This window comes from Centropristis striata, chromosome 22 (genome assembly GCF_030273125.1).
Source record: "Centropristis striata isolate RG_2023a ecotype Rhode Island chromosome 22, C.striata_1.0, whole genome shotgun sequence".
Classification (NCBI taxonomy): domain Eukaryota; kingdom Metazoa; phylum Chordata; class Actinopteri; order Perciformes; family Serranidae; genus Centropristis; species Centropristis striata.
This window is the reverse complement of record NC_081538.1, coordinates 22662899-22683896: the sequence shown is the minus strand read 5'-3', so window position 1 is coordinate 22683896 and position 20998 is coordinate 22662899. Positions and strand designations below refer to the sequence as shown.

General features: G+C 37.8%; 1 protein-coding gene across 1 annotated transcript; it reads right to left on the bottom strand.

Moving 5' to 3' along the window:
• Positions 1–1268: 1268 nt before the first annotated feature.
• Positions 1269–20696, bottom strand: cry1a (cryptochrome circadian regulator 1a). The gene is made up of 14 exons (XM_059325789.1): positions 19805–20696; positions 9445–9553; positions 9204–9346; positions 8921–9105; positions 8711–8799; positions 7506–7646; positions 6685–6996; positions 5370–5521; positions 5052–5254; positions 3613–3723; positions 3389–3496; positions 3180–3254; positions 2968–3072; positions 1269–2030 (listed from the first exon to the last, which is right to left on the bottom strand). Exons 1-13 carry the CDS (start codon positions 19960–19962, stop codon positions 2972–2974), a joined length of 1887 nt encoding a protein of 628 aa, XP_059181772.1. The 5' UTR covers positions 19963–20696; the 3' UTR covers positions 1269–2030; positions 2968–2971.
• Between the last annotated feature and the right edge of the window lie 302 nt (positions 20697–20998).

Genomic DNA, 20998 nt, shown 5'->3' with positions numbered 1-20998 from the left:
CAAAGCACAAATAGCTTCATCACCTGTCAACTACTAATGAGACTACACACTGATTTCTTTCTTGAGTTCTCCATCCTCCTGTAGAAAAGGAAACACTTCAGTTCGCACTTCAGGTCAAAGAAAACCTGCTATTTTTTCCACTCCAGCTGGGAACTAACTTCAGACCCACTTTAATTTTTGTCACGATGCTCCAAAATGAGGTACACGAACCAGAACAGGTGTTGATGGGAAAGGGGTTTATGCTGTGCTACTACTGGGAGGGTTTCTGGGTCATCATAAAGGTTTTGTGAATGTTATTTGGTGCTGGTGTAAGACACAAAGCAGGGAGGTAGCTTTAAAAACAAAACCTCCAGCAGAGAACAACTTTATCCTGAAACTAAAAGTTTCAGCCTGTGGCCTTCAACACAGCTGAGGGCTCGTATAAATACGACACTGTGACTGTTTTGAAATCAAACTCAATTTAACAACAAAGTCGTGTATGTAAAGGAATGCCAGTCGTTGCCTGTCATCTTTGTAAATTAAAGATTCACTACTGTAATTTCAAAAATTATTGTGATAATTGAACATGGTGTGCAATAAATGCCAAGTCTTTATTTGTATTTGTATAGTTTTTTATTTCATTTTTAAGTGTCAAAAAGCTGCTTTTCTTCTTAGAGACTCCCACAAAAGTCAATTTACACATGTACAGTATGTCTTCATGTGTCGTAGGTTTCTTCTGATAGGTGATTTGAGGGACGATTGGGAGATCAAACAAAAAATAATTTAAATGGGGAAAAAATAGAGAGAAGGGATCCCCTCAGAGTCAGTCAATAAATACATTTTTTAAGTAGATTTTTTTTTTAAAGCTCCATCAGCCATGCTCAAAATTATTAAAAATCTTTCATCTAAATTAAATTCTTGCATCAATAATCATTAAAAAAATGAATAAATGGTCTTATAAAAATGAATATATACAAGGAATACTACTGGAATTACAAAGAATATAATTATAATAAAATATTTAAAACTATAGAAATGTCTTTAAGACAAACAGTTTAGAATAATCAATTTGAGATAACTTACTTTTAGAAATCTAAAAAATACTTTAAAATGTTTTTTTTTATTGAAGTCTACCAACAGTGCAGTGAGATCACTCATTCATAATATATCATAACAGTAAGCTAGATTTAAAAGCATTTATGGGTAAAAAAAACAACAACAAATGAGTGTGAATCAGGCTTATTTGATTGAAGTCTTCTCCAAACTTTAAATTAAAAGACTGAAACCAGTTGTATATTTAAGCCAGTTTTAATCAAACAAGCACAAGAGAAGGAACAAGACAAGTGAAGCAGATCTCTCATGTGGTACATTTATTGGAGATTATACAGGGGGACACCATGATATGAAGAGGCTGATTCCTGATAGTTAACGTCGTATTGATAATGCCTCTCTGGGAAGGATTAAAATGAGTCAACTAGTACGGAGATAGAGGGAATGATTAAAACACTGGTGATATATCTCGGACGGCTCAAAAAGGAGAATATTGGGAAGTAGAATAAATGAGGACAGGCAGCTGCAATAGATACAAGATTTATCACCATTTTTTTTAAATGGACGGTCTACAAATGTTTTGATTTTTATTGAAAATTTTTCCAAAAAAAGAAAAGATCCATCCACAATGATTTCTTATATCAAAAATATATCAATGGGTCTATGGCTACACAAAGAGAGAAAACACACATACAATATTCAAATATGTACAATTTTGTATGTGAAATTAGCAAATTCATTATATACACAGGGACTCCTTGGTCCCGGCAATATTAACCCCCGAAGAAAAGCACAGTGTAACAGCCGCTCCAGTGATGTCAGCACTGGCCGGGTCGTGCAGTCCACTTGATAATATACAGTCCTGTTACTGCACGTGTGTGTTTGTTTTATGATGCTCCTCTTGAAGTTGTGTCCATGCAACAGTGTAGTGCTGTAACAAATATGTAAGCTTCAACGTCCTTTTTGTGTCGACTGTGTACACGGTCCGAATGCAGACACTCCTGAGGAAAACAGAAGAAGAAAAGACACATTAAGTGACAATAAACAATAATAATTATATTAAAGCTGTCAGAAATGTACAGGTGCATCTCAATAAATTAGAATATCATAGAAAAGCTTATTTATGATAGTAATTCAATTCAAAAAGTGGGAATAACACATTATATAGATCCATTACACACACAATGAAACATTTAATGCCTTAATTCATTTAATTTGTTCTAATGTTTTAATATTACAAAGGACTAATTTTAAAAGTATGTTTAATATGGAAATGTTGGCCTCTGAAAAGTATGTCCATTTATATGCAATCAATACTTGGTTGGGGCTGTTTGACTTGAACTACTGGAAATGGACTTTTCCATCATATTCTAATTTATTGAGGTGCACCTGTTTTTGTCATTCTGATTAATGCAAACTGGAAAGAAAAAATATTAACTTTTCAGGATAATTTTTTTTTGACCAACAAATTATTAAACCCTCTAAAAAAACAGAATTACACCATTTTTATGGCCAGAAACAAAAAAGGAAAATGAAATGTTCAAATTTCAGACAGTTTTTGTTGTCATGTGTGATGAATGCTTTTGCAAGGAAATGTAATGGCATTAAAGCTTTAAAATAGTGATATTTAATCTCACTTAATTCTAAATATATCTTCTAAATTCTCAACTAAATTCTGGAACTTGGACGCCATGAATGATTCGGCTGAGACCAACAACAAAAGTGACACAAATTTACTAAAAACTGAACCGAACTTCAGGGTTGCACGGAGCAGAGAGGAGTGGACAAGCAAGGTTGCAAAAATGTAAATAATTCAATATGTGTAGCATGTGGAGCCCCACTTTTTTCTCCTATATTTGTTACACCTGAAGATCCAGAAGTTTTCCCATTTAAAGTCTGTTTTTCAGCAGGAATCAATAAATATATTTTCCAACTAACCTTTCTAGTGGGTACTCTGTCTCTGGACTTTAGAGCATTTTCCGTTCCCAGAGTCCTCGCTGTGCCGTTTGCCGACGCTCTGAGTGATGCAGTGGTGATCACGTCCTGATGAAACAACGACAACAAAAAACATATTTAATATCAGTCAAAAACTACCAAAAAGGGAACTGTAGTTTAGGATGATTCTGGTATAAAAGCGTAGCAGTTCTCACCCTTCTGAGCTGCAGGAATCTGCTGTGCACCTTGTGTGTAGCACATCATACTCGTGGTACTGGTGCCGGCGTAACCTGGAATTCAAGCAGGATTCAAGGATTAGCTGAGACGTTATTGGATTAAAACACTGTGGTATACAGGGGAAAGTGCAGAGTGTATTCACGAACAAAACAGATTAATTAAATGTGGAGCAGCTGAAGGTCCTCACCCTGCTGCTGCTGCTGCTGTGTCCCGCTGCTGGTTTGGGGATCTCCCTGCAGGTACATCATGACCCCGCTCTGCCAGTTGTCCTGAGTGTGACCCGGCATCTGATAGCCTGTAAAAACAAAAATTAGAATTTATTAGAATTATTTTCATAGATGTAAATTCACCTCCAGAGACTATAGAGGAAGTGATTAAGAGGCCAAACGTCTGCAGGTTTAAAACTCTTACCGGATGGAGCTGCAGTGCTGTGTGTGGTCTCTACGGGGAATCCCACCCCGTCTGAGGACGTCTCGGTGTTAGCGTTACCGTGAGAGGTGGACGGAACTGTAGCCAGAAGACCTGAGGACACAGACAGTCAACAGTTTATACAAAGTCAGTAGCTTTAGATCAGGGGTCTTAAACTTGCGGCCCGCAGGCCAATTGCGGCCCTCGTGACGATATTTTGTGGCCCCCACCTTGATATGAAAGTTTAATGTTAGTTTTATATGAATGGCACTTTACCGTGTTGTGTGTGAAAATGACTTTTTTTGGTCATTTTGTGTCTTTTTTTGTGTCATTCTGTGTCTTATTTTAAATAATTTTGTGTCTTTTTTGGTAATTCTGTGTATATTTTTGGTCATTTTGTGTCTTTTTTTTAAGTAATTTAGTTTTTTTCTGTCATTTTGTGTCTTTTTGGGGTCATTTTGTGTCTTTTTTGGTAATTCTGTGTATATTTTTGGTCATTTTGTGTCTTTTTTTTAAAGTAATTTAGTGTTTTTAAATATATACTTTTGGAATTTTGCCTTTTTTGAATGTCAATAGTGCTGATGAAAACAGGATATGAGTAAGAGACGCAGTTTTGATACACAGGGGCAAGACCTGGGCAGCATTATTTTAATCGTTTTTAAACTTTATTAAAAACAACAGATGACTTATTCCTTATATTCTGGGGACCAAAACCTGCTCAAGGATTTAAAGCAGGTTAAACTTGCACCTTTTTTTTAACTGAACTTCTTAGAATTCACCTTTCTTTAACAGAAATTGAGGAAACTCTCAGTTTAGGCGATCTTCATTGACCTGTCAATCCTGCGTTGTATTAATATTCAAAATATATACATTTAATGCTTCCATTGAGGTTCAAGCTACAAATGCCTGCCGTCACATGTTGACATCATCACACTAAAAATACATAAATGATCAAGCAAAATCCCAAATTTTAATGAAGTATTTTGTTTTATTAAATGTCTTTTTTGTGTGTGCGGTTATGTAAATTTAATTTCATGGTGCTGTTAAAACTGCTGCCAGACCATGTTAATACAAATGCATGTCTTTCTTTATGTGCAGCAAAATTTTTTTTTTTTTTTGACTGCAGTGAAAATATTGTTTTTTTAAAGGCTAAACACAAACAAATATTGACTGAAGCAGAATATTTTGTTGAGTAAAATTGGAATTGGAAAAGCTTGCATCTATCTTCATTCAATAAATCTGCAGTGTTATATGGAATGTTTGGATCACGAGTCTTAGACAATAACCCTTCACACTAATACTATTAATAAAACAAATAATATGAGTGTAGCCTGATCTTTATCTGCAGCTTTGCAGAAAGGAAAAGACTGATTTGAGAGTGGACTGATTCAGAATTAGAGTTTGTGACGAAGGTGTGTCAGTATGTAGCAGTGTGTCCTTACCGAGGCCTCTGTAACAGGAGAGCTGCTGGTAGATCTGTTTCATCCGCTCGATGTTGAGGCGACTGGCCTCTGCGTGGTTCACCATGGGTTTGGGGTAATGCACTCCGATGATGCATTTGGCCGCCTTCTGCACACTCTCCGGCGCGTTCCAGGGATCATAAATATATTTGGCTGGAAAGCCTCTCAGAATGGGCAGGTAGCGCCTGAGTGAAGAGGGGGAGAGGGTCAGTGAGCATGGAGGGTGGTGTCTTTTCTCAGTAAAATACTGCCATCATTATCTCCTATCCACTGAGCTATAATTTTATTCTGTCAGCGTACCGTATGTAATCTCCGTTGGGGTCCGTGCGGCGGCCGAAGCCCACCGGGCAGTAGCAGTGGAAGAACTGCTGGAAGAAAGAGCTGCAGGAGAGCCACATCCAGCTGCCGGCGTTCACACTCCAGTCTGCATCCAGCAGCAGCTCCTCAAACACCTGCACACACACAACCACAAGAAACATGAGGATTCATATGTGCTGTGCAACATTCAAACTTTCTGACATGAGACAGTTTAGATGAAATAAACATGAACTTGCCTTTATTTTTAGTCTCTAGTTTTTGTTTTTATAAAATAACTTTGATGGTATGTCTTTTTTTGTATATCTATATGTATATGTGCATGTGCATGTGTGTGTGTGTGTGTGTGTGTGTGTGTGTGTGTTTGTAAATATATTATTATTTTTATTTATTTATTTTTATCCCCCTTTCCCTTCTTTTGTTTAAAAACAATAAAAGGGCTAGCTGTATGAGCAATGTCTGTAATTTCTGGCTGCCTATAACGAGGAACCATTTATTGATATTTATTTTAAGAAATGTTGCGTGAATGTTCCGTTTCAGTGAAATCGGTTCAGAAATAAAGTGATGAGTCACTACAATAAATTATTGTTCAAGCATTAAAGTGGTTAGAGTATGCTGTTGTATGAAAATTGCCAATTTCCAAAGAAAGATTACTTCTTTTTTTTAAGGTCCTGCTTCTTTTCTCCTTCTGCTCTTTGTTGTCTAAAGGCAAATATTTAGTTTGATTTTTTTTATTTCTAAAAGGAAGACTTAAAAAAAAAAAACACACTTCAACCAAATAAAAACATCATGTTTTCATTGCTTTAAGACAACTGTGCAATATTGTGAAAGTGTGATATTTTCTGCTACAATAGTCATTCAGTGAAAATCTCGTATACATCCAATAACTTAGGTCAACAGACACAAGAAAGAAAATCATCTGTAAATAAGTATTCAAAAATATTTCAATACTTTAACAGAATAACAATAACAAACTAGGGTTGTCAAAAGTATCGATACTCAAAAAAGTATAGATACTAAAACGTTGTATCTGGAAACAATACTAATTTTCAAAAGTATCTAGTATCTGAAGCTTTTTATCATAGTTGCAGTTTCTTTTTGCACAACTGTTTTTTATTATAAATATGTAACCTGTGGTTCTGTTAATTTGTACATGTTGCATTTTTCTTGTTAATAAAAATATTTGTGTTGAATTTTGGGGTATCGGTATCGAGTTGAAAATTTTAGTATGGTGACAACCCTATAATAAACTAACTTGTAGACATAAAAAAGTGTGTGAATAAACTTGAACTTGTGCTACCTTCATGCCCTCCTCCCAGCCGATCCACAGGTCTCCTCTGGTCAGGAAACAGGCGACGGCGTGCCGGGCCAGGTGGTGGATCCAGCCCTCCTGCCTTAGCTGCGTCATGATGGCGTCGATCCAGGGGAAGCCGGTCCGGCCCTCCGCCCACTTGGCCAACGCTTCGGGGTTGCGGTCCCACGGGATCTGAACGCAGATGGGGTTGCTCTCCATCTTATCGAAGCAGGGGTTGTTGGTGGCCGCCGTGTAGAAGAACTCGCGCCACAGCAGCTGACCGTAGAGCGAGAGAGGAGGCGAGCTGTTCTTCTTCACCTTCAGGGCGACAGAGCGAGTGTTATTGACTCGAGAAATCATAAGAAATAAATACAGTGACATCTTGGCACTTTATCTGAGGAACTCGTCGGGAAATGGACATCAAAATAATTGTGATTCATGCACTCAAAATCAGATCAAAACATGGATTTTAGGAAAAAAATTAAAAATATAGACGTAGAAGTCAAGAAATAATGGCAAAAAACAATAATGAGTAAATTTTCCGCAGTAATACCTTATATTTATTGACTGTAAACATTTACATTAGATACTGAATTAACAACATAACACCAGTGCATCAAAAAAGGAATACAGTAGATAATTCACCTTATTGCATCATAAATACAGAACCACTAGGTGACAGTAAAGTCAACAGGAGCAGTAAATCAGTGTTAAACCAATCTTATTAACTGTATTGGCCCAAATGTAAGATATCCCTACCTTCCCCAACATCAGTTTTTAGGCAAATACAGTAATACAGCTGATTTACTAGAATCACTCATTCTTACCTTCCTGTAGAGGTCGGTGAGTTTGAAGTAGAAGAGGCGACAGGAGAGGCAGCCGAAGCGCAGGTACGTGCTGAGGCCTGTCGGGCTGGCCAGCAGCGAGTTGGCGTTCATTCTCGGGCGCTCGAAGTTGGCCACCCACGCCTAACGGCAACACAGACACATGATCAGATATAGAGATGCATGATGGCATGGTGTCATCTTATAACACTTGACAAGGCTGTCACACAAGGAGAGAAGCAACCAGAGTAGGATGTGCATTTCAGGCAAAACTACTATTCGATGATCGTGGGGTACTCATAGATTAATATTCGAATATTCAGTAATAAACTTTATTGCTAAATTTAGCGACTTTTGAGACCCACTTAGCGACTATTTTTCAAGAAAGCGACTGGAGACAAATCCAGTAAATCCTTCTTACTCTTCTTAACAAGCCGAAGGTCGGCTTGTTAAGAAGAGCCGCTGTTAGCTCTGTAGCAGTACAGTGTGTATGTGCTGCTGCTACAGGAGGTGTTCACTTAGCGATCTCTGTTTGTTTATAACAAGCACCGGTGCACAGTTAGCGATTCCGGTTAATTCACTATCACTATATTTATGATAATCGGAGACTCTGTGCATAATTAGCCATGCTGCTTTCAGCAGCTGACGTTGTGCACAGTTAGCAAAGGCGGAAACCATAACCACCTCCGGAGTCTCTAAATCCCTCTGGGGACTAACTTGTGGAAAACACCCTCTCTTCCGTTTGTTTCGTCTTCTACAGTTTGGCATCTAGCCGCCACACTGTATCATCAAATGCTACGCTGCCCCCGTGCGGAAGGCACCAGTAATACAACTTTTGTTTTCTTTTTTTTTTTCCAGATATGATGAAGTATTCGATTTTTTATGATTTAATGACTATTTGAATATTCAAAAATCGATGCCCATCCCTAAACCAGAGATGGACTTTATCTGAGGCAGAACTAGGGAAACCCTGAGGGGCAAGTGAGAAAAATAAATTCTGGTGATCCATTTTTTAAATTCTTATCCTCTCCTGTATTCATGACTTGAGAACAGGTGGAAAAAAGGTTTTCCTAGGATAATTATTTTTCTCTGAATGGCAGATTTGCTCCGATTAACCTCTTCAACTCCTTGAAAACACTTGTCAAGAACCTCTTCAGCTTCTTTTGATTTGAAACGATAAGACAGTAGGTAACTAAGCTCTGACTGACCTTCCTCTCCAAATGCCTCTCGAGTCGTGTGAGGGCTTCGGTTTCTCCCCCCGGCCACACGGCTGAGGACAGACCCTCGGTATCGAAACCTGCAGGGACCACATAAAAAAACAACATTAAAATTCTGCCTATAATGTTGAATTTCAATTGTTCTTCACGTTCAATCTGATCACAAACTACTACTTCTTGATCCCGCCTGGCCTCACTCACCCAGCTCCTCCAAGGAGGGGACGCCGAACTTGTCGTCGTGGTCTTCGGACAGCGGCGTGCTGCATTTCCCCATGATGTCCGCCGTGATGGACTCTGCGGGCATCTCCACCGGCTCCATGCGACTGATGAGGGTCTGGAACCTCTTGTAGGTGAGAGGGGACTGACCTCCATTTAACTCTATGATCCTGCAGGAGTGAGGTAAGAATAGAAAGAGTTAAATACATCACAGTTTGTTTCATGGATGGCTCTAAAGCAGAATTGGTAAAGAGTGATGTGAACTCACTTGTCCAGGTCGTGGAGCGTGTGGGAGATGCGAACCGTCACCTCCACTCCGGCCTCTCGGGCCAGTTTCTTAATAGCTGCATCTCGTTCTTTCCCAAAGGGCTCAGAGTCGTACTCGTAAGACAGACGAGAAATATTCCATTCCTGGTGGACGGGGAATTAATTCAAGTTAGCCACGGAAGAGAATAATTAGGGTTTGTTTAAGGCACCCTGGCTGGTTTTATGGCTCAATGAGACGTTACCTTGAAAAGTCTGGGAAAGACATCAGTGGGTTGGCCCCGGATCACAAACAGTCGAGAGTTGAGCTTACGGAGGCTGGAGTCCAAGTCCTCAAGACTCTGCAGTAAGAACCTGCAGGACGACAGGGATAAGGAAAGAACGGTTACAACACTGGGAGTTTCATTATACAGGGAAATATTCAAAAACATTTTGGGCAGGTTGTAAAAATGTAATTGTAAAAAATAGTTAAATGTGTATAGCATGTGGAGCCCCTATTTTTCCAATATTCTTAACACTTGTGGTCACTGAGAAATTTTTGTTTGTATAGATTTCTTTTTTGTTTTTTTAAATTTCCTTAAAATAAATTCTCAAAATGTTCAATTGCATTATTTCTGTTTGATGAATTACAGCAGAACAAAGTTATTCTGCACAAATACATTTTTTATTTTCCCCACTTTAAGCCATAGCTCTGCTGTTTCCATAAAGGCAATTAAAATTTTTTTTTTTTTTAAACGCCCAGAGTTTGGGTTTCATAGATAATAAAATAATAACATTTAATTTTCATGCACTCAAGATGCTGACACAAAGTGACCTAATTAAACTTTTTTTTATATATATATATTTTTAAAATTGCGTTTAAAGAAGAGGACACAGACAAATGCTTGTTCCTGTTAAATAACAATGGCTGTGGTCATCTGTACAGATTTGAAATTTGAATATGCAAACTGATTCCCCATATTCACCACAGTTCTTCCTTTTTGCACTGTTTAAACACAGTGACAGTAAGTAAGCTTTACATATAAAGTGCCTGGTTAGTTTCAAAGGTGCTGTACACTGCTGATGTAAAAAATGAGAAAGTTAAAAAAAGGGAAATAACAATTGAAAAACAATAAAAACTGTCCACAGACTCCACATATTTTGTTAAAAAGGGTGAGCATGGGAGCTATTACTGCAAAAGCTTGGTCACCTTTTAAGATGCATGCAATGATCCTCTATGACAGTCTATGTAATGTATTCTTTTATTTTAAATTAATATTTTTTTTTTATTCACAATATCTTTCAAATTGGGTGACATAACATAGCTTTAAGTTTGAGTATTTTACTGTATCACAAGATAATATATGAGAAAAGAAAGCTGCCTTATTGAGTGGTAATTTAAAAAAAATAAGTAAACATTTGGCTTCCCTCTATCAAAAGGAACACTCTGATCCATGTTTATGACATGTGTTCACAAATGTCCTGAGGTTGAAATGTCAGGGGATGAATATATAACAACGTGATGAGAGCAGGTGTGTGAGTCAGCAGAAACATCTGACCAAGGTAATGTGTGTGAGCCGTGGGGGAGACAGGAGGACAAAAAAATGACCCGCTGAGTAAGACGTGGAAGCAAATAAAGTGCTGACACATCGGGGGACACCCCATTGTAACGCAGCATCGTTTTCATAATGGTGTTTTTCCTTAAAGCCTGCATACGTCCTGTTATATAAACTCTTGAAGTGAGTTTTTTCTCCCTTCATATGACTCCCGATGACAAATAACCGCCATTATAACGTATACAATAACCTGCAACAACCCCTCGCATTATCTCTGCAGAGTTTAGGGCCTCAAACGACCACAAAGTGAACCAATTTTCGTCTTTGTCATGCTGACAGCAAAAATTGACAGCTTTGGACGAATAAACAAGTGTGACAAGGTTACTGTGCTACTGCAGTGGGAAATCACGCACGCTTTTTCACACTGAAATGCTGTTTTCCTCAGTGCCCTTTGTGACTGAAAAAAACAAGAAAGCCCTTAATCTCATCCTTGAGGTTGAATCATGCAGACAGTGGATGAGTCAACCAACCTGAGCTTAATCATCACTGTATGTGACGTCAATGAAAATAAACAAACCCAAACATACTGACCCGACACAAGGCAATATGAATGAGTCTTTTAAAACAAACTGTATTATCTTTATTGTATCATTTGATTTGCTTTAGCTTGCTTTATCTTCCCCCAGAATGAGAAAAACAAACTGTAAACACCACAGCACACACACACACAGGTCCACACATGCGCGCAGGCGGAGCGGCAGTAATGTGGTGCTTCCCGTGCTGTTGCTATAGACACCAAAGTTCGTAGGCGGAGGCTTCCTGTACCATCCAGGTCTAATCGTGTCTTCTGCTGATATGAAAGCCAGGTGGCTGCCGTGAACACCCAGCTATCACTCCCTTTATTCATTAGCTTCTGTGTGTATTATTGATTCTGAAGGTCGTTAAAGCACATCATGTAGACGCAATTATAAATGACCTGCAGCTGGATTACAGACGATGTAGAACATGTGGGCTGAGGGTGAAAAAAGCGCTTTGTACACTAATACAGAATGAGGTTTTAAGCTATTTATTTGCTCCAGATAATGAGACAATAGTGAAACACACAGCAAGCGAAATGTGTCATGGCATATATAAGTGCCACTCAGGCCCTGCCAGGACCCCCAGAATAGCTGACATTTCCAAATACCAGTGTCAAGTGTATTTCACGCAGTGGCTTCCCACACTTGAAAAGGAAGGACCAGTCAGACCATGGATTTCACTCGTTCTTAGTTAATTTGCCAATGACCAAGGAAGAAAGGTTAAAAACCTTTAAACAAACAAGAATAAATAGATGTAAATAAAATACAGCATCAACCAGGGTAAGTACGTTCCAATGCAAGCGCATTATACTAAATAAAAGGTATATTTAAACATACAATGACTTGTTTCATTAAATATTAAAGTACTGTGTGACTTAGAAATTAAAACACACTTAATCATTTACTTTCAAATTAACCTGTTTTTTCCTCATTTTAATACTTTTTTACCTTAAATGAAATCAAACATTTTAAACTGATTTTACTGTAGATTTTAACAACCATTTTAACAGAAATACTCGACTACTAAAATAAATAATCAACTTATCAGTCATCCATACACGACGCAGACAGATAACACTCAAACAGTCAAGTGGAGACAAGCTTACCGGTAGCCCTTTTGATTTGAGTCCTTTTCCTTTTGCTATTTATTAATTTATATATTCATATTTCAGTCTTCCCTTATTCTTTCCCATTTGTATTTCTTATCATTCAATAGGTAATATAATTTTTTCCCCCATAATTTGTTCCTTTTCTCTTCCCTTACACACACTTGTACATGCGGGTGTACGTCACATTATATTTTTCTGACCTTTTTTATATTTTTTACTTTTACACGTTTCTATGATTATTGTACCTGTAAAGTCACTACTCAGAAAAAAACCCGGCAAGCTACGGTTATCTAGATATCTAACTGTGAACCAAGACAAGATAAGATAACATAAGAATAAGAATGTGAGTTCCACGTGTTAAGTGGGACAAGATTTATATCTGCTACAGTAGTCTAATAACAATATATTGGCTGATATTTATTGTTTGCATACACCTATTGAGATTTTTCAAATTTAATTTAAGGATTACAACCAAGTTATGGTACATTTTACAGATAAATAAAATACTTTTAAGAGTTCTCCGGTGGAAAAATATGTCATTCATAATTGTTTCTTAATTACCACAAACATATCTTAGCATTTTTAGTCTGTAATTTCTTCTCTTTCTTTCTTCAAGATTAAATGTATCTACAAAGTCCTGATATCAACCCTGCTGTTTAATTGGTCAGGCTTGTAATATCAAAATAAAAATAAAATATAAAAAAATATTACACACTATAACAGATGTATGACACATCATAAAATCGAATCGATATTCAATTCAATTTTATTATATTCGGCCAAAGTTCTTAACATATCATGTTAAAAATTAACCTTACATTTTTGGTATTTATTCACAATTTATTTCAGCTCATTTAGACTTTAAATGTAAAATGTTGCTGTTAAATGTCACCCAGCCATCTGCCTGATACAGCAGTGTTGTTTTTGTTGCATGTGAGCTGCTCAGTAGAGCTACAGAGGAAACCGGTTCACTCTGATTTCCTATTTTTACCAATGGGAGTGTTTTTTAGTAGTGTTTTTGGCAGGAACAGTCTGTTCCTCTTCAACAGTAACACCGTGTATGTTCACATCTGGACAAAACAAGCACTTCAAGTCTCATCTGACGCCTCTAAAAAGACCTCTCTGACGTCTCCGCACTGATTTGTTCTCCCTGTCCAGGGTCACTCACTACGCTCCCCTGACCTCCAGGGTCAGTGTGATGCTGCACAGACAGACCATCTGACTCCAGAAGAAAAGCTTGATCTATGTTCATCTGGGTCATTTAGATAGAGAGAAAGCTGCAATGCATTGCATAGAAAACTCATCTGTGGCTGTTTTTCATTATTTTTCCATGCTGTCATCTGACATGGGCGCTCCCACCTCCCTCCTACTTTTTATAAACACTGTTTTTCTGGAGAATCCCCACTCTAATTACATCCCCCTGAACTTCTTCCACTTGAAGTAAAGACTATCATGATCATGGGCCACCCAGCACAACTCTGTCAACTAGTTTAACCCCTGTGCATCCGTTTAAAAACTCCCTCTTGTTACCATAGAGGACAAAAGTCTGCGTCAAATAAACTGCCATAGAATTATATACAAAGCAGAGTTTTAAAAAGTTGGAATGCTGTGAAAAACGTTACAAAAACAAGAGCAACGATTTGCAAACTCTTCTCGATTTACATTCAAATAAATAAAGAGACATGATATACAAGATATGTGCAAATTGACAGTTTCTTTTTTATAAATACATTTTTCAGAATTTTATGCACTTTGTTTTTATTTACATTAATTACGACTTATCAATCCTTTAACAGACTTCAGTCATGATCTTTACTACCAAATATTCATTTATTTTCAGACATTTAGCTCTTAAATGCCACTTCGTTTACATGATGATGTTGTTTTTAGGGGGAAAAACTCAAAAATGTGATTATTTTCTGTCTACGAAATGTATTCAGGAATAACAGCCTGGGATATATTTTTCATTAGCAACAAAACAGATTTTTTTTTTAATGCATTTCTGTTTTCAGATTTTGAAAAAAAAAAACTGTATTCTTCCTAAAACTGCTATAAAACAGGACATATTAATGTTATTTTCCTCTTGACCAACAACAGTCCTGATCATAACTACAAAATACTCCTAGCAAACATGAGCAAATGGCTCAATCTGGTGGAAAATAGTGAAAACTACAATTCTCAATTGAAAGCCTTAAATAAAAGTAATGCATGATTTGATGCTGTAACAGCTGTGGGATCAAACATTGCGATTTCAATTTGAACGTTTTTGTTCCTTAAGCTTCTGTATTTTGTCACAGTTTATTAGACTTATTACAGGAGCTCATTAACACCCCAAATGATCAACATCAACTGCTGTTGTTCAGAATTCACTAGGTTTTAACAGTTAAATAAATCGTTAGTATAGATATCAGATGGAAGCAGCTTTGTCAGGATTAGCGCTAACGGTTGCGTTGCTCACCAGAGATAGTTGGGGTCTCTGGCTGTAGCACTAGAGGAAAAGTAGGTCAAAAAGACGAGAAGGGTGCAAAGTCTGCTACTAACACACTGACCTACTTGCGGCTCGCTTGGAGATGCCGTGTGGAAGGAAAGTTATTGCAGTTATGTAATCTGGCATCATTGACCCGCCTCAATTTTCCCCCCAATCTCAAGGACACAACTGTTCACTACTTCATAAGATATTCAATGATAGCTGGAGTAAAAAAACAAGTGCTAATTACAGAAGCTGCAGGGTGTAGAGAAAGCTTTTCATCCTGCAATCCTCACATTTAATTAGTTTTTTTGTGTAATGAGTTTATATTGCTTTTAGCAATGCTGACTTAAAATACTAAATCACTAACGTTGCACATCTTCATTTATATCACTATGGTTTGTTTGAGGACAGGGACTTATTGTAATGCAACAGAAACTATGTTTCATTTTCCCAAAGGTGGCATATTGTCACTTAGTTTTGATTTAGGCAAAGTCGAATGTGTCACGTTTCTTGTCAGTTAGTTATGCAATATAGTTCCCGTTTATTAGGTACACAGTCCTGCAGTAAATCCTAGCTTCAGGCAGGTTGTAATATTTAGTTTTTGTTTAAACTATTAAAGAGGAATGCTGATTTAACTTTAGGTAGTTTAGAGGTAGTTTGCATTGCAAACAAAGGAAATATTTAAATTTGAAATCTGAATCAAAACATTCGTCAAAAGGAGCTTTATCAAAATCAAAAGCAGGTTGAAAAAAATGTAAATTAAACCAAAAATATTGCAGTTATATCATGCATGATACCTAAAGAACAATTGAAAATTGAAAATTCCTGTAATAATATAACTGCTGTGGGCAAAAAAAATCAATCAATCCATCTATTGATCCTTATGAATCAAGACTCAATAGTCTAACATAGGCAGAGCCTTCAGTGCTATCAATTAAAAAAAAAAAATCAAATCAAATTGTGCCCTTAAAAATTAAAAGTCTATTTGATTTTGGAGAATTGACACTTCTATTTATTATCTATTCTATTCTACACAAACACATTACTTGAAGCCTGACGAGAGGAGTTGCAATCTGCTGAGCCTGCATATCTAGTGTGATATGGCTAAAATACAGCTGCCTTGCAAGGCAAAGGCTATACAACAGACACACCTCTCTATTTATGCAACCGAGTTTATGCAAGTGCATCACAAATTTAGTGACTTGCTCCGCTAAACTGCAGCTGGAGTTTCTCTGCAGACAACAAATTAAAGATGGAGCAAAAAATAAATATATCTCCTGACTTATAAGCATTCCTACTGTTTTTAGATCTGAAGGGTGAAGCCTATGTTCGCGTCTGATATATGCATAAAAAATTAGTTATAAGGAATGAATCAAGGGATAAGTAGTGATTTGCATGTGAGCTCTGCGTCACCCCGGGCTGAAGTTGCATAACTGTAATGTAACATGGATGCTCCATAACAGGCACGCCTTTGCTGCCGCTGCCCTACTCCCAGTAACGGCATGGGACCGAAAAGGCAATCCAGAAGGCACAGCGGGACCCCTACTGCACTGTAAACCTCAGGAGCTCTTTGATTCTGCAGCTGCAAGTGCCAACATACTGAAGTTTCCACATGGAAGCAGTTTGCTGACTGCAGGCTACAGCACACATTTGTGTAGCCATAATGAATAAATGTCTGGGTCACCGAGACCAAGCTGGGCGAGAAAAGGCACCAACTGTTTGTCCTAAGTGGGAAAACTTTCCACGTAACACAGAAGGCCAACTCTGACGGCTTCCTGCAGGACAGGTTATGGGGTTGGAAAGGAACAGGACAAAGCCAGGCTGCCAAACACTCCACCAACCACAACGTTGCTCGCTCTTATCTCTGTCACATGAGCCTGCAAAGCTTCATATGCACATTTGTGTCACCAGACTCAGACAGCCTGTCCTGATCTTGCACTCGTGCAGGCAAACACACAAGATGACTGTCTGGAAATGTCAGTTATATAAAATATGAGTTATTAGTATGGCAGCTAACGATTATTATCATATCACTCAATTCCCCAACACTTCTTGATTGTATGTTTAGGTATACAAAATGTCAGAAAATAGTGAAAATGTCCATTACAGTTTTTAAAAGTCCAAGCTGATCTCTATAAATGTCTTTTTTGGTCAGAAATTCAGTTAGATATGATAGGAAACTGATAAAAGCAGGACATTTCCATAATTGGGCAGCTGAAATCTGCACTTTCTGCCATTTTTGCCTGAGAAAATACCTTAGCAATTAAGAGATTATCAAAAAAATATGGTATTATATTTTCGAAAAACTAATCAAAGTTCTTTAGTCAAGGACAGCCATGGAGAAATTTGCAAAAAAAAAGAGCCATTTTCAGCATCCAAAGTCTCTTTCTTGTGTTCTGTCCAAGGAGCTCAGACTAAAAGACCTAACAACTTTCCATTACTCAGTAAGAAAGCAGAGATTAAAACAAAGCTTGTTAATGCGGTATTCTCAGCTCTGGCAAATGGAGACTAATTAAGTCCTAGACATTTCCCTATTTCTATCTCAGTGCTTCATTTTCACTCCATTAGTCATTTAAGATATTGGAAAACTCAAATCCTGCCAAGTCTCAAATCTAAAAAAAGGAATAAGTCATTCACAATGCCACAATGTAGACCCAGTGCAGACCACAGAGCGATGAGCCAGGGAGTCTTGATGTAAAAGAGTTCATGAACTGCTGCAGTGGTGCTAAACTATTCAACACTTGCTACTTTCTATGCTAAAAAGCACGTAGACTGCAATCCATTTTGGATTACAACATAATTATAGCCTAGCGGGGGAGGTAAGGTTCAGCACACCAAAACACCAATTTGAGATCTTGATGATTGGAAGAAATAGTAATATTATGAATTATGTTTGATGCCAGCACCCATTATTTATTTAGCCCCATTTAATCATGTGTCTGAAGGTCTAATTGATGTTTGGTTTTTAGATGATTACTGGGTTTTACTAACCACAAAAGCTCACCTCAGAGCGTCAAATCCAAATATCTAACACATAAACGTTACTTGGGGATATTAACGGTAATCAAAGCTTATCTGGCGACCCCTTTTAGCATTTTTATATTTTTCATCTGCCCGGGAGGAAAAATCCCCAATCGAGTAACTGTCTCACCTTGTTCTATTGCATACGTTCTGCAGAGAACCCCAAAGACAGAAAGATGTTTCTGGTGTTATGTTAGAAAATACGAACACAGTGCAAGATGACATAATGATTAATGTGATAATATTATGTTATGGCTGAACAGAGCCACGGGTGTCTAACAAGCTGTGCACCTGCTGAGCTGAGGCGAGAGCCATTAAGGAGATCAGTACAGGTGGAAGTGGCCGAAGGACGAGTACATCTCACATTGTGTTTGTTTACTAGAGAGGTCACATGTTTTTTAGAGTTTGTCAAAAAGAAAGCTTAAACTCCACCAAAGTGAAAACATTTTGGACAAACGAGGTAACCTTCTTCCTGTTCCGTTTGTTGGCGGTTGGCAAACCAGCTTAGAGGTTTATTACCGTCTCTTTCGGTCTCATTATGTTCCACTCGGGATCGGCTGCTGAGTCAAGTGCAACACCTAGTGTTAAAATTAGGTAAACCGGTCGAGTCCGGTGTTTGGCTTAATAGCAAAGCAGTTTGAAGGTGTTTACACTGGCCCTACTTACATACATGAATGTATTGATTGGGGATGGCAATCAGAACAGCAAGATCTGCATTTGTATTGATCAAAGCCCCTTTAACATCCAATATCCTGTCTGCAGCGAATTGATTGTTTTTGACATTCCATATAGTATCACAAAACATAATATTGCGGTACTCAAGTGTATTGATCCTTTCTTATAACCCTAATCCTGCAAAATGAGTACTTTTAATTTGAATACTTTAAGTATGATTTTGCTGTTAATATTTATGTACTTTTTCTTGAGTAACATTTTGTAATCAAGACTTTTACTTGTGATTTATTATTTTTGGAATATGGCATTTATTATTTTACGACTAGTACTGACTTTTTCATGCAAGAATAACACAAAATTATTGTTTTGTTGTCTGTTATCATTACCCACCACTTACAACATGACATCCTGTTTAATTTTCTAACTGTATCTTACACAATTACATTAATTTGTATATTTTATTGATCTTTATTGTATAATGCTACATATTATAATAATACATAGTATTTACAATTACCAAGTGCCATCATCATGTGAAATTTTCATTTTAAATAATTCTGGACAATGCTGCACACCATGTGTATTAAAATTTCAGGTGCAATTATTGACCCTGGACATGTCTATTAAAAGGAAAGATGCCACTAACTTTATTTAATTTATTTTTTTAATTATCACTCTGTTTTTCTTGACTCTTCAGCTGCTAACAAGTGCGTTTGTTTTTACCACTGACAATGCCAAATAGCATGCATATTTTGCATTTTGGGGCAAGGAAAGTAATGAGGACCAGGGATTTAAAGTGTTATAATGGAAATCAAAGCATCCAGATGTGCATGGGTCATACAGTGGAGCTGTGTACATTGTGTTCCTGCTGTATGTAGTGATTGTTTTTTATTATGTGTCCTCAGTTTTGTATGTAAATTGAATAATTTGTTACAAGTAATATTCACTAAACCAGTTCATTGACTTAATTATTTGATATTTCCAAGTAAAATGTAATTGAGGGACATCAGTGAATCTGCAATTTACTTGTGTATTTTCATTAAAAAATGGTTCTATTAAATAAATATTACTTATAAACAGCCTGAGGAAAGATTACAGACACTTTCTGTGTGGGAAAACTTGCCTAGCTTTTTTTAAGTAAATGTCACTAAAATTTTTTCAGTGTATCCTGTGTTTGCACGTTTGTGGGTGCTGGGTGCTGATGTGGTTTTGCTCACCTCCACCTGTTGATCCCAACGTTGGAAGATCCCGCGAACCAGGGGTCGAGGATGTAGACGCAGCGGACAGTATCCGCTCCCAGCAAGGATTCCTTGAGCGCCGGGTTGTCGTGGAGCCGCAAGCCCTTCCTGAACCAGTGGATCGTATTAATGACCATTACTCAACTGGATGAGTCCTTTTTTGTAATTTTACCAAGAGTCTTTTTGCGCTCACTCCACTCTTAATCCGACTTAATCACAAAAAATATATCCAAGAAAAAAAAAGAGGAAACAAGGTCACGGAGAATCCAAATATTCTGCAGAAAAAAGTGAATGTTATTTCAGCTTGTATGCTCTTCTAGCATACAATTCTCAGTTAAAGCAGTCCAAGTTAACCTTGCTCTAAAAGCACCTTTTCCATTATGTCGAAGAATTTAAAAACCATTGGCTTCTGAACCATTTGGACACGAAACAGAGCGCGCTCTCCGGGGCAATGTGACGCGCAACGCGGCGGGCTTTAGGACCCGGTCCGATGGCGGACAGTAACCTCGTTTTGTGTGTTGTATAACTTGTTTTTCTGAAGGATGAAAAAAAGCGTGTTTTCGCACTAAAACGCGTTAGTAGGCTCGTATTGTATACACATTAATAAGGTTTAGTTAAGTAGTACGGTTACTAACTTGTAATTCGGACGCGTAAATCGTTACTCCCCGTTGAGAGTAACGTGAAAGCTGGTTATGTAAATACAGTTTCGCCAATATTGTCAAAACCGTCGTCCAAAATCAACTTAAACGAACACGTAGCTGTTAGAAATCCTCTCCGGTCCCTTGTGAGTCGACTCCTGCTCAGTGGACGTGATGTTTTGAGTAGAAATGCGAGACAATCATCCCCAACGTGTACGAATAACTGCTCAGTCTGCTCGCCGCACCTACAAGCCTTGGCTCCGCCCACACTACGACGCACTCGCTGCGAGCGCTTGTGATTGGTCGAGCCCGCTACGTGCGTTGACAGCGTAGTCACGTTTCTGCAGCGTGCTTTCTCAATGCTGAAAAAAAGGGGAGACATCTGACATGAAAAGTTGGCATACTTGTTGAAATGCTGCAGATTTTTTGCCCTGTTTTGGCGAATTAAAGCCACTGCATGCTAAACTGCTCACTCACAAAGCGCTGCCATAAAAATAATAGTAATAACGCAGCGAGTTTAAGTGGAGATGCGCAC

What these genes read in the sequence shown, in the direction of transcription:
- cry1a (XM_059325789.1), bottom strand. Translation starts at nt 19,962, where the DNA reads ATGGTCATTAATACGATCCACTGGTTCAGGAAGGGCTTGCGGCTCCAC. An exon ending in CCCCTCCTTGGAGGAGCTGG is followed by an intron (nt 8,800 to 8,920) that starts GTGAGTGAGGCC and finishes TGGTCCCTGCAG; the next exon opens with GTTTCGATACCGAGGGTCTG. An exon ending in ACAGCAGCAGCAGCAGCAGG is followed by an intron (nt 3,255 to 3,388) that starts GTGAGGACCTTC and finishes CTTGAATTCCAG; the next exon opens with GTTACGCCGGCACCAGTACC.